The following is a 14,301-nucleotide window of genomic DNA, read 5'->3' on the forward strand; positions in this document are numbered from 1 at the left end:
GGCGGCGGTGTTGAGCTACGAGTGTGGGAGGCTTTTGGTGAGTGCGTGTGGCCGGGGCTTGTTGGCGGGGCAGTGGTGAGAAGCGGCGCCGGTTGTGTTGTCCGTGCTGATTGGCGGGGGAAGTTCATATTTCTCTTTGGTGAAGTGACGTGCAACCGCGATTAGGAAGAGAAAACCTCGTCAATGACCGTTCGGAGGACTTCGAGGCAGCTCCACGACGGCGTCGACGACTTCTCCTTCCCGTCCAAGTCGGGGCCCCCGTCGGCCTACACCTGAGGATTATCGCAAGACGGACGAAGCAGCCCGCGCGCGGCCAAAATGACACTCCATCCGAGGAGGGAACATGACCGAAGCTAGCTTCCACGATGGTGGCTGCCTGGTTCGTGTGCGGGCCCAGGTGATGACGCGGGACGGCTCGACGGGCGGCTGGGTGCCGCTCGGTGGCGGTGGCCTCATCAGCGTGTCGGTGCGCAAGCACTGCGACCTGCAGCCGAACAGCGCGACGCCCGGGCCGCGCGCCTGCTGCTACCAGATCACCGGCGAGCGCGAGGCCCGCGTGCTCCTCTCGTGTGCCATCGGGCGGGACTTCACGTACAACAAGGTGATGCCCACCTTCCACCACTGGTGCACCAGAGAGCACAAGTTTGGGCTCACCTTCCAAACGTCAGCGGACGCCAGGGCCTTCGACAAGGTCGTGCGCATCCTAATGGAAGACCTGCTAGACGGTACAGTCACGCTTGCCAATACCGGTGCATACCATAGAGTTTCCTAATATACACTAGAGGGAACTCTGGTGCTAGTGTCTATGGGAGCTGCAACGCACGGCGCTTCAGCGAGCATGGGAATGATGGGTGGTATACACATTTGTCTAATCTTCGCATTTCTGGCCTCCTTCTGGCTCCGTGTCTGTTCGTGTGGCTTCAAGCTAATTTCTCACGAAACAAAAATCAGCGAATGTTCAGCGATTGATTGTGCTTCGGCACATATTCTTTTCAGCTTACCATTTCAAATCGGATCAGGAAGTTCAAAAGGCTTTTCTTCCTTTAAAACGAAACTGAAACCAACAAAAAAAACGAAGCCGCAAATACGATTCGCCGCCCGCAAGTACGAACACAAGGCAAATCTATGTATTGCCCATTATTCCCATGGCCGCTGAACGATGGCAGCGCCAGAGCCCCTCTAGTTAGTTTTAGGAAACTATATGGTACATACTACATAGGTCGATGTTAAGCGTAGTACTACAGCAGTCGTGTATAATACAATTGAGCAAGGGGGTGGGAAGGAGGTGGAGTCGTACCACCTCGTAGCACCTCTGTTTCCTCAGTGTTCGCACACCCATAGTGCGTAGCTGCCCCTGTTTTTTTTCTGTCCTTTTTAATTTTTTATCTTTGAGCGCTGCTATATGCGTGATTGCTCGTAGCAATCCGTGTAATTTCGCTGGAAGCCGTGGGTGATTTTATAGACATCATGAAACACCACCAAATGACCAAATTTCAAAGTTGCTTGACCGTAATCGGTCCAGAGGGGTGCTTCACGGCACGGCTCAAATTGCGACCACAATACCGTACGATAATAACGCGGCACTTCATACTGCTCAAACTTAAGTAACCTTGGTTGCTCAACCCCGTATTCACTGAGCACATTTAGCCATCTCGCGTTCTCCTTAATGGTTTCGCGCCTCTATTGCGTCGGATAAAAATTGTAGCCCGGTATTCACGCACGAAGGTTGGCGATGACGTAAGGGCTAGAGCATCAGCCTCGCATGCAAAACGTCCGTGGCTCAAATCCCGGTGATGCGCAGTTACCAACCAGATAAAAAAAAATCCGCGTGGTAATGGAACTGCATTAAGAGGCCTGGGGTGCGGCCTCACCGGTAACCACTGCCGGGAACGCACTCCCTCACCAGAGAAGGATTGGCCACCCTGGTGCAGTATCTGGCCACTACCTCTCACTAGCATACGTAGAATAACTCACGGCCCTCAGTCCCCAGCTGCTGCGAAGCAACTGACCACGGCGGCGGTCAGATCTGCAACGCAGCAGAGGGTGCTAAGAATCTCTGGATCCGGACAGGCTGCCATTGGAACCTGAACTTGGCAACGTTTAACGCTTGAATCTTATCTAGTGAGGGAAGTCTAGCTGTACTATTCGAGAAGCTAGAGGGTGTTAAATGGGATATAATAGGGCTCAGTGAGGTTAGGAGGACAGATGAGGCCTACACGGTGCTAGAGAATGGGCACGTCCTTTGCTATCGGGGCTTGGCTGACAGAAAAGAACTAGGAGTGGGGTTTCTAATTCACAAGAACATAACTGGCGACATCGAAGAATACTATATCATTAATGAAAGAGTGGTATGTATCGTAATTAAACTGAATAAGAGATACAAGTTGAAGGTGATACAGGCTTACGCGCCTACATCCAGCCATGATGACGCTTCAGTTGAAACCTTCTATGAAGACGTGGAATCGGCAATCAGTAAGGTAAAAACACAGTATACTATAGTGATGGGCGACTTTAACGCAAAGGTAGGGAAGGAGCAGGCTGGAGACCAGGCAGTACGAGATTATGGCATCGGTACTAGAAATGCCAGAGGAGAACTACTTGTAGAATTCCCAGCGCGCAATAATTTACGGATTTTGAATACCTTCTACCGAAAACGAGGAAACCGCAAGTGGACATGGAGGAGCCCTAACGGAGAAAATAAGAACGAAATAGACTTTATAATGAGTGCACACCCAGGAATCATGCAGGATGTGGAAGTGGTTGGCAAGGTACGATGCAGTGACCATAGAATGGTACGGTCTCGAATTCACCTAGACTTGAAGAAGGAACGACAGAAACTGATACGAAAGAAGCCAGTCAATGAGCTAGCACTGAGAGGGAAAGCACAGGAATTCAGAGTGTCGCTTCAGAACAGGTACTCGGCTCTTAGTGAGGAAACTAACCTTAGCGTAGATACAATGAATGATAATCTGACGAGTATCATTACGGAGTGTCTAGTGAAAGTTGGAGGGAGGGTAGTTAGACATGGCATTGGCAAGCTTTCCCAGGAAACGAAGAATCTAATTAGGAAGCGTCAAATCATGAAAGTCTCAAGTACAACAGACAAAATAGAACTGGCAGAACTTTCGAATTGTGTTAATAGGCGTAATGTATGCGATGTAAGAAGGTATAACATGGAGAGAATTGAACACGCTCTGAAAAACGGAGGAAGCGTCATAGCAGTGAAGAGAAAACTTGGGATAGGCAAAAATCGTATGTATGCACTAAGGGACAAACAAGGCAAAATAACTACCAATATGGATAGGATAGTTAAAATAGCGGAGGAGCTTTACAGAGATCTGTACAGTAGCCGAGACAACCACGACCCTAATACTATAAGAACTAGCAGTAACTTAGATGACACCCCACCAGTAATGATAGAAGAATTCAGAAAACCTTTGGAGAGCATGCAAAGAGGCAAAGCTGCTGGTGAGGATTAGGTAACATCAGATCTGCTGAAAGATGGAGGACAGATTGTGTTAGAAAAGCTAGCCACCCTGTTTACGAGGTGTCTCCTGACGGGAAGAGTACCAGAGTCATGGAAGAACGCTAACATCATCTTAATAGATAAGAAAGAAGATGACAAGGAATTGAAGAACTACAGGCCGATCAGCTTGCTCTCTGCAGTATACAAGCTATTTACAAAGGTAATTGCTAACAGAGTAAAGAAAACATTAGAATTCAATCAACCAAACGAACAAGCAGGATTTCAGACAGGCTACTCAACAATTGACCACATTCATACTGTCAATCAGGTAATAGAGAAATGCTCAGAATATAACCAACCACTATACATAGCCTTCATAGATTACGAGAAGGCGTTTGATTCAGTAGAAATATCAGCCATCATGCAGACACTACGGAATCAGGGCGTAGATGAAGTATATATTGTGGTAAAGCCTTTGAACAGTGGGTCGTCCTCTTCAGCGCCTTCTAGTGGTTCGCCCTTTTCATAAGAAGAATAGCAGCTCGCGCAGAGAGTCGATCCCCGCATTGACTGTCACTGTCGTTAATCATCGCTGAGTGTCCGCCAATAAACCGATTAACAATTTGGTGGAGAGTGCTGAGAGTGCTCTGCCCTTCAAACACCTTCGGTCCCCATTCGATGCCCTTGGAGCTTCGATCCCGTACCGTGCCTCCAACCATGCACCAAGACGCCGCCCAGCAAACGCTTACTCCTACGCCGACGCCATGTCCCGGTGTCCCCCGCATCCGCGACCCTCCTGTCTTCACCGGAGCGGATGGCACCGACGTCGAGGACTGGCTGGCCATGTACGAGCGCGTGAGCGTCCCCAACCATCGGGACGAGGCAGGTAAACTCGGCAACCTGTTTTTCTATCTCGCGGATGTGGCCGGCATGTGGTACAACAACCACGCATCAGATTTCCCGACATGGTCCGCTTTTAAAACCGCTGTCGTCGACGTGTTCGGCCGCCCGGCCGTTCGTAAGCTGCAAGCTGAACAGCGTTTACGTGAACGAGCCCAGCAGATCGGCGAGTCCTTCACAAGTTATATCGAGGACATCCTTGACTTGTGCAAGAAAGTCGACCTGAACATGTCAGAGGCTGACAAAATCACGCATGTTCTAAAAGGCATCGCCGACGATGCCTTCACCATGCTCCTGGCAAAGAACCCCCGCACTGTGGCAGAAGTCATCATGTTATGCCAAAGTTACGACGAGCTGCGGCGGCAGCGCTTGATGACCCGTCGCCCGCCACCACGTGATGCTGATCTCTCGGCCTTGTCAGCAGTTCCTGACCACGCAACCTTGCTCGCCGAAATCAAGTCGTTCGTGCGTGAGGAAGTTGCCCGCCAGGTCTCTCTACTGGCTTTTGCTTCCCCACAACATGCTCAACAGCCATCAAGTACACTTCTACCTCCGCTCCGCCGAGCCATTCAGCAGGAAATCGCGGAGGTCGTCCCTGAATACCACCAGCCGCCTCCTGCATCTGTGCCACTCAGCTACGCCCAAGTTGTTGCAAGGCCGCCCCCACCGATTTCTGCAACTGTTCCCCTAAATTACACCGAAACCGTCGCGAGGCCCCAGGCCTTTGGAGAAACGGTCTCGCCTACATACGCCGGCGTCACCCACGTGCCCCGAGTGCCGCCTACCATGCACTCATATCAGCAGCTGGCTCGCCAGTGTTCTGCGACATGGATGCGACCCGCAAACCAATGGCGCACTGCTGACAATCGCCCCATCTGCTTTGCTTGTAGTTGCGTCGGTCATGTACAACGCTATTGCAATCGTGTGCAGCAACCGCAAGTCGCCTCCAACTTTCCCAGCCAGTCAAGCCGCTCTTATGACCAACCGCCGCCAATGTCACCGTCGTCCCGCCCCGTTCCGTCTACTCGCCGTTCACCATCTCCACGACGTCGCTCACTGTCGCCAATGCGGCCACGTCCACTCGAGGGCGACCAGGAAAATTAGTCGTCGCAGTCCACGAGGCAAGGGCTGCGACGCTGTCGAACTTCGGAAGCCCTCAGGAAAGCCCGTCGAACGTGATAGACGTGCTTGTGGATGGCGTTCGTGCATATGCCCTTGTAGATACTGGAGCCGCCGTATCCGTGATGGGCGAAAAACTTAGCCGATTACTGCGCAAAGTGACCACGCCACTTTGTGGGCTCTCCCTCCGTACAGCCAGCACCCAAAGTATTCACCCTACGGCGATGTGCACAGCCCGCCTTATGATTCAGGACGTGATGTATGCGGTCGAATTCATCATATTTCTTCATGCTCTCACGACGTCATCCTAGGATGGGATTTTCTCTCCCGCCACGACGCCGTCATTCATTGCGCACCAGCAGAAATACAATTCACGCCATTCTCTTCTTTCACGCCGGCCGACAGTCCATCCGCTGCAAGCAAGTTACTCGTCAGAGACGACACTCAAGTGCCTGCAAACTCGTCCGTTGCGGTGTCGCTCTACTGCGCAAGCCTTTCTGACACCGCTGCACTCCTCTCGCCATCTCACCGTGTCTTCATAAAAAAAAGCTTGCTGGTTCCTTTCGCGACCGTGCAACTCACTCACGGCAGCACCACTATTTTTGTTGTGAACTCATCTCCGTACAGCGTTACGTTGGTGCGAGGGGAATGTCTCGGCAGCGTGGAACCCATGGAAGACGCGCAAGTTATGGATCAACCCGATGACATGCACTGCTCAAGTTCCTGTACACTTGGTGCTGTTTCGACATCTGCTTCATCATCCGATGATATATTCGGTCCCTGCATACCCGACGACCTTACGCAGGGCCAGCGTTCCCAGCTTTTGGGCCTGTTGGAAGAATTCCGCTCTTCTTTCGATGTCGCTCAACCTTCTCTCGGCCGCACATCCACCGTTACGCATCGCATCGACACAGGCGCACAGCCACCGCTGCGGCAACGTCCATATCGCGTATCTCCCACAGAACGCCGTGTAATCAACGAGCAAGTCGACGACATGCTTCGCCGCGATGTTATTCGCCCCTCTAGCAGCCCCTGGGCATCTCCTGTCGTTCTCGTCACGAAGAAGGACGGTTCTGCGCGGTTCTGTGTGGACTACCGACGCCTCAACAAGATCACTCGTAAAGACGTGTATCCACTACCGCGGGTAGATGACGCGATTGACAGCCTGCAAGGAGCAGAATTCTTTTCATCCCTCGATTTGCGCTCAGGGTACTGGCAAGTACCTATGGCTGAGGACGCTCGACCAAAGACCACTTTTGTCACTCCCGACGGCTTGTACGAGTTCAACGTTATGCCGTTTGGGCTGTGCAATGCGCCCGCCACCTTTGAGCGCATGATGAATACAGTTCTGCGTGACCTAAAATGGCACACGTGCCTGTGCTACCTCGATGACGTCGTCGTTTTCGCTCCTGACTTCTCGACGCATCTTCAACGCCTTCGGCATGTTTTAACGCGTCTGAGCAACGCCAGTCTGCAACTGAACCTAAAGAAGTGCCAATTTGCAGCTCGGCAGCTGACAATACTCGGCTACGTCGTGTCCAAGGACGGAATTCTCCCTGATCCAGCCAAGCTTCGGGCCGTGACCGAGTTCCCCAAGCCGACATCCGTCAAGGAACTGCGCAGTTTCGTAGGACTGTGTTCCTACTTTCGGCGCTTCATTCGAAACTTCGCGACTATCATATCGCCGCTGACGAAGCTTCTCGGAAGCAACGGGCCTCTCCATTCGTGGTCATCACAGTGCGACGACGCTTTCAGAACACTTCGTCATTTGTTGACGTCGCCTCCCATACTCCGCCACTACGACCCTACGGCCCCTACAGAGGTACACACGGATGCCAGTGGTGTCGGCCTCGGCGCTGTCCTTGCGCAGCGCAAACCAGGGTTCCCGGAATATGTCGTGGCGTACGCGAGCCGTACGCTTACTAAAGCCGAGACTAATTACACAGTCACCGAGAAGGAATGTTTGGCAATCGTCTGGGCCCTTGCAAAGTTCCGACCTTATTTGTATGGTCGCTCATTTGATGTCGTCACCGACCACCACGCACTATGCTGGTTGTCGTCATTGAAAGATCCCTCAGGCCGTCTCGCCCGGTGGGCACTTCGCCTGCAAGACTATGACATCCGCGTGCTATACCGCAATGGAAGGCAACATGCTGACGCCGACGCCCTGTCGCGGTCTCCCTTGCCTGACGACAATGCCAACAACTCAGTGTATCACCTTGCCATTTCTTCGATTAGAATTCATGCCATTGCTACTGAACAGCGCAAGGATCAATGAATTGCCTCACTGATAGACTTGCTGACTGATCCATCCACTCCATCCACTCGCGCGTTGCGTCGTCAAGCCCACCATTTTGCCGTTCGCGACGACCTCCTCCACCGACGCAATTACAACGGTGACGGCCGCCAGTGGCTACTAGTCATACCTCGCAGTCTGCGCTCTGACATATGCGAATTCTTTCATTCTGATCCGCAATGTGCGCACTCCGGGGTATCGAAGACTTACCACCGCATTCGCCAACGGTACTTTTGGCGTGGCATGTACCGCTACGTGCAGAAATTCGTTCGCTCGTGCATAGAATGTCAGCGCCGCAAAACTTCAACTCAATTGTCACCGGTAGGTCTGCAACCTCTACCTTGCCCTGCCAGGCCGTTTGGGCGCGTTGACATCAATTTGTATGGGCCACTTCCACTAACGTCAGCTGGTAACCGCTGGGCCATTGTTGCTATGGACCACCTCACGCGATACGCCGAAACTGCCGTTCTCCCCGCGGCTACAGCGAGCGATGTGGCCTCCTTCCTGCTCCAACGATTCATGCTGCGACACGGTCCACCTCAGGAACTGCTCAGTGATCGAGGCCGCGTCTTCGTGTCTGAAATCGTCGAAGCCATTCTCAAAGAGTGCAACGTTGTTCACCGCAAAACTGCTGCTTACCACCCGCAGACGAATGGCATCACGGAACGCTTCAACCGTACACTCGGCGACATGCTTTCCAAGTACGTCGCCGCCGATCACACAAATTGGGATGACATTCCACCCTTCGTCACCTATGCATATAACACCGCCCCTCAAAGCACTACTGGCTTTTCACCATTCTTTTTATTATATGGAAGGCACCCGTCGCACACCATCGACACTATACTTCCGTACAAGCCAGATCCGTCCGAGTGGGCGCCTATTTCTGCTACAGCCAAGCTTGCTGAAGAGTGTCGAGAGCTTGCAAGGACCTTTACAGCGCATGATCAAGAGCGGCAAAAAGTCATTCGCGCTGACGCCAGCACTACTGCGCCCACGTTCCTCCCTGGAGCGCTCGTCTGGCTCTCGATCCCTACTACTGCAACTGGCCTATCTTCAAAACTATTGCCCAAATACGAAGGCCCCTACCGTGTCGTCAAATGCACCCAGTCAACTCCCCAGTCAACTCCCAGTCAACTACTTGATTGAACCCATCGAACCATCTTCGGACATGCGTCGTCTAGGACGCGACATTGTTAAGGTGGAGCGCCTGAAGGCCTACCATGGCCCGCTCATTGTAACCACCTGTTAGGTCGCCAGGCGGCTCCCTTTTCGTACCCGGGGTAGTTGTGGTAAAGCCTTTGAACAGTGGGTCGTCCTCTTCAGCGCCTTCTAGTGGGTCGCCTTTTTCATAAGAAGAAGAGCAGCTCGCGCAGAGAGTCGATCCCCGCATTGACTGTCGCTGTCGTTAATCATCGCTGAGTGTCCGCCAATAAACCGCTTAACAATATAAACATTCTGGAAGAAATCTACAGGGGATCAACTGCTACCATAGTGCTTCATAAAAAAAGCAACAGAATACCAATCAAGAAGGGTTTAAGGCAGGGGTACAGAATCTTCCTAATGCTATTTACCGCGTGCTTACAGGAGGTTTTCAGAAGCCTAGAATGGGAACAGTTAGGGTTAAGAGTTAATGGAGAGTACCTTAGTAACCTGCGCTTCGCCGTTGACATTGCATTGCTGAGTAACTCAGGGGACGAATTGCAACTCATGATTACGGAGTTAGACAAGGACAGCAGAAAGGTGGGTCTTAAAATTAATCTTATTATATGTCATTAAATAAATATATGTCAAAGACACCCTTTCTTACTCTGTGGCTGAAGAACTCTCAGAAATTAGTGAGGATGTCGAGTGTTTAACGCTGCGAATAGGAAAAACAACAGTATCTGTAATTTGCAGGCCCCCGAATAGGCAAAAAATTAATTTTAATAATTTTTAGAGTGGTTACTTTAACAACAATACCAAACAAGTGAACTCTCCATTATCATGGGTGATATCAACATAAACATGATCTCAGAAGACACATGGTCACATGAGATAAGTAATCTTGTTCATTGTCATGCTTTCAAAAACTTTATTGATTTGCCCACAAGAATAACCGCCACTTCTGGTACTTTAATAGACGTATCCTTATCAAACATATGCAGTAGTGACATCAAAGCAGGTGTTCTAGTTTCTGATGTAAGTGATCATTTCCCGATTTATTGCATTATCAAAATCAGCTACAGTATCGGAAATGCACGTCGCCCAGCTCATTTTCATCGCAAGATTAATGATCAAACATAGGAGGATTTTAGGCTGTTGCTGTCAAAAGAACGATGGCAAGATGTTTATCTTGAATCCGAGGCTGGGAAGGCTTACAGTATCTTCTTGCAGCGTATGCGTGAATACTATGACATTGCTTTTCCATTGCAACAAGCTTATCACAGAAACAAAAAAGCAGGAAAGCCATGGGTAGATAAAAACTTGTATAAACGTATAAAACATAAGAATTCTATATTTCACAAGTTTCTTAAAAATCGCGATCCAGAAGTGCTAAAGGAGTATAAGAAATATAGAAATAAATTAAACAGCGATATTAAAAGTGCGAAAGACGCGTACTTTGAGGAACTTTTCTATCGGCTGCGAAATCAACCAAAAAAATTGTGGGAAGCAGTTAACAATCTAGCAGTAAGAACAAGAAGTGACCAATCCCACACAGCCCTGACGACAGCAGAAAACACAAAACTAGTTGACGATATGAACAGACATTTTATAAAAGCGGGGGCTCATCCACCTGGTGCAGAAAGCAGTAGAAATAATAACGAAGTTATAGCCGAGGTCAATGAAACTATTTTCTTGAGACCAACAGATCCCAACGAAGTAGTAGCAGTAATAAAAAAGCTAAAACGAAATGTAGCTGCGGGTATAGACGGAATTACTTCGAATGCAGTAATACATGTCCCGCATGATATTAGCGAAGTGCTAGCATATTTACTGATTTAACATTAACTGGTGGAATTTTCCCGGAAGAATTGAAAATAGCCCAAGTTACGCCAGCACACAAAGGGGGGATAATGGACAATTTAGTAATTACAGGCCAATATCTATCTTAACTGTGTTTTCAAAGATTTTCAAAGATATAATTTGCGTCTGATTAGTTACATTTTTTAACGCACGCAAAGTAATTACAACGAGTCACTATGGCTTCCAAAAGAATAAATCCACTGAACAAGCACTCTTGTATATCAAAGATAAAATAATAACTAATATTGAAGACAAAAACTATACGCTTGGTCTATTTTTTAGATCTAAAGAAGGCATTTGATTCTATAGATCACAAAAAATTTGTTACAGAAGTTCGAGAAGTACGGAATCAGGAGTGTTGCAAGTCGGTTGCTGAAAAGCTATTTAAATAATCGTCAACAGTTCGTACGTATGCAGGATGTTTCGTCTAGTTATCTAACGCTTGAACGAGGCGTCACTCAGGGCTCTAAGCTAGGTCCGTTATTTTTCATAATTTTTGTAAATGATATAGTTGCGTCTCTCATAATCATAAGGTGGTTTTGGGACGTTAAACACCACATATCAATCAATCAAATGATATAGTTAATATACCTGATTCCCCAGAATTAATAATGTACGCCGACGACACCAATCTATTTTTTAAATCACGGGACCTGAATGAATTAGAATACAGTGTGAATCACTACCTTGTATCACTAGCTTGCTCGATGAATCGAAATAAATTGCAATTAAACGCTGAAAAAACAAAATACATTATATTCAGGTCACGCAATACACCCATTGATAAGGAAATAACCATTACTTATGCACGAATGAAACTGCAGCAAGTGACATACCAGAAGTTTCTTGGAGTGACGTTTAATGAAGAGTTAAGCTGGAACACGCATATTAGCCAACTATGTGTAGACTTATCAAAAAGCATTGGTATTATGTACAGAATTTCTAAACTGATTCCCCTATGGCTGAAACAACAGCTATACAATTGCCTTGTTTATTCTAAGCTGTGCTATGGAGCTCTGGTGTGGGGAACAACTACCAAAACGAACTACAAGAAACTTGTACTTCTACAAAAAAAGGGTTCTGCGCATATACTGCAAACACCAAGGAAATTACGCAAACTTGAGGACAGCACCTTTATTTCAAAGATATCATATGCTTTGTGCCGATCAAGTCCATTATATGAAAATATTGCAAATCATATACAGCAGAAAACTGTATGAGCCCAACGAGGGAGCTAGACAACACACTTATCCGATCCGCCAAATCTTACGCCGTCCACAACGAACAACAACAAATTATGGTAAACAAACTTTTACCCATCACACAACTTGCATATTAAACAAATTAAAACATAAGCTTAATTTTGACTGTACGGAAAAAGCATTTAAGGTACAAGTTACAGAAGTGCTAATGCAGGAAAACATACTTTTTGATGGATCCTAAAAAATACTGATGTTAGCAATGGTAGTAGTCGGGCGATGGAAATCTTGTACTGCATGTATTTTATCTATAAAATATAATGGTATATATCACATGTCTCCAATGTTCTAACCTGATTCCTTCCTGAGTGATTGTTATTTATGCATGTTATGTAGTAAGTATGTTACAAGATTTGTATAGTCAGTCAGATTCAATGTAACATGATATCTTTGTCAGCTATTCTTTGCTCTGTTGCTTCTTTTGTTCATGAAGGTCTGGATGCCGCGAAAGCTGTTTTTTGTTTTTATTTTTTTTTTTTGATGTACGAACTGTTTACAAGGGTGTTGGGTCCTCTGTCAGGCTGTATGCCTTCAGCCCCAACATCCTTTTGTTTCTTGTGTCTTGTACAAGAAAACATTAAAACAAACTTTGAAAATTGAAATTGAAAAATATGCAGAAAACGAAAGTAATGTACAACAACCTCGTAAAAAAACAGCGCTTCGAGATAGCTAATAGTGCACTTCAAGTTGTAAAAGACTATGTCTACTTAGGGCAGGTAATAACCGCAGAGCTGAACCACGAGATTGAACTAACTAGAAGAATAAGAATGTGGTGGAGCACATTCGCCAAGCACTCTCAAATTATGAAAGGTCTATTGCCACTATCCCTCAAGAGGAAGGTATATAACAGCTGTATCTTGCCGGTACTTAGCTACGGAGCAGAAATCTGGAGACTTACAAACAGGGTTCAGCTTAAGTTGAGGACGACGCAGCGAGCAATGGAAAGAAAAATGGTAGGTGTAACCTTAAGAAACAAGAAGAGAGTAGAGTGCATTAGGGGACAAACGGGGGTTAAGGATATCATAGTTGAAATGAAGAAGAAGAAATGGTCATGGGTCGGGCATGTAGCGCGTAGACAGGATAACCGCTGGTCATTAAGGGTAACAAACTGGATTCCCAAAGAAGGGAAGCGGGTTAGGGGGAGACAGAAGGTTAGGTGGGCAGACGAGATTAAGAAGTTTCCGGGTATAAATTGGCAGCAGCAAGCACAGGACTGGGTTAACTGGCGGAACATGAGAGAGGCCTTTGTCCTGCAGTGGGCGTAGTCAGGCTGATGATGATGATTATGATAATGATGATGATAATGTGCCGTTTAGCCTCCCAAAACCACCATATGATTATGAGAGACGCCGTAGTGGAAGGCTCCGGAAATTTCGACCACCTGGGGTTCTTTAACGTGCACCCAAATCTGAGCACACGGGCCTACAACATTTCCGCCTCCATCGGAAATGCAGCCGCCGCAGCCGGGATTCGATCCCGCGACCTGTGGGTCAGCAGCCAAGTACCTTAGCCACTAGACCACCATGGAGGGGCTTAAACCAAAATTACTATGGGAGGGTAAGCAGGTTTGGTGAATATGACGCACTGGGCAAGGCCAGAATAATGTCACAATACCATAGCGTACGTCGGAAAACGTTCCGCCTAAGAGTGGCACATACCCGCGGGCGCGTATGCCACTGGGGATTCACATTTAGTATCTACCCAGGAACGACGAGAACACACATGGGCAATTTGAACGAGCGAACGTGAACAAATACCTCACGTCGGCAGTGTTGACCAGATGAATGCATTAAGTGAATTTCGGGTCCCAGCAGGAATTTAGCCCAATCATTATGCGTGCCAATCAAGCATTCTAGCACAGAGCCATGCCATGTCTCGGCACTGCTTTTCAAATAGACCCTATGATGTTCGTAAAACGTCAATCGACGTTGCAGTGCTGGCTAATAAATTTTATAAATATTACATATGTACTGATACAGCCGTCAAGTCGGGCTAAAAGACAATTGCAGTTAGGTACCACGTGCTGAAGTTCATTTATGTAGCAGTGTGTCAGTATCAATAATGGTAAACTACCACTAATCCTCAAGAGGGAGGTATATAATAGCTGCATCTTGCCAGTACTTACCTACGGAGTAGAAACCTGAAGGCTTACACAGAGGGTTCAGCTTAAATTGAGGACGACGCAGCGAGGGATGGAAAGCAAAATGATAGGTGTAACTTTAGGAGACAAGAAGAGAGCAGAGTGGGTCAGGTCA

At 47.9% G+C, this 14,301-nt stretch overlaps 1 protein-coding gene across 1 annotated transcript; it reads left to right on the forward strand.

Annotated features, from left to right (window-relative positions):
- Positions 1-170: 170 nt before the first annotated feature.
- Positions 171-772, forward strand: LOC119176735 (sprouty-related, EVH1 domain-containing protein 1). The gene has a single exon (XM_037428093.2). It carries the CDS (start codon positions 344-346, stop codon positions 770-772), a length of 429 nt encoding a protein of 142 aa, XP_037283990.2. The 5' UTR covers positions 171-343.
- Positions 773-14,301: the final 13,529 nt, after the last annotated feature.

The sequence above is a fragment of the Rhipicephalus microplus genome, chromosome X (genome assembly GCF_043290135.1).
Source record: "Rhipicephalus microplus isolate Deutch F79 chromosome X, USDA_Rmic, whole genome shotgun sequence".
Taxonomy (NCBI): Eukaryota; Metazoa; Arthropoda; class Arachnida; order Ixodida; family Ixodidae; genus Rhipicephalus; species Rhipicephalus microplus.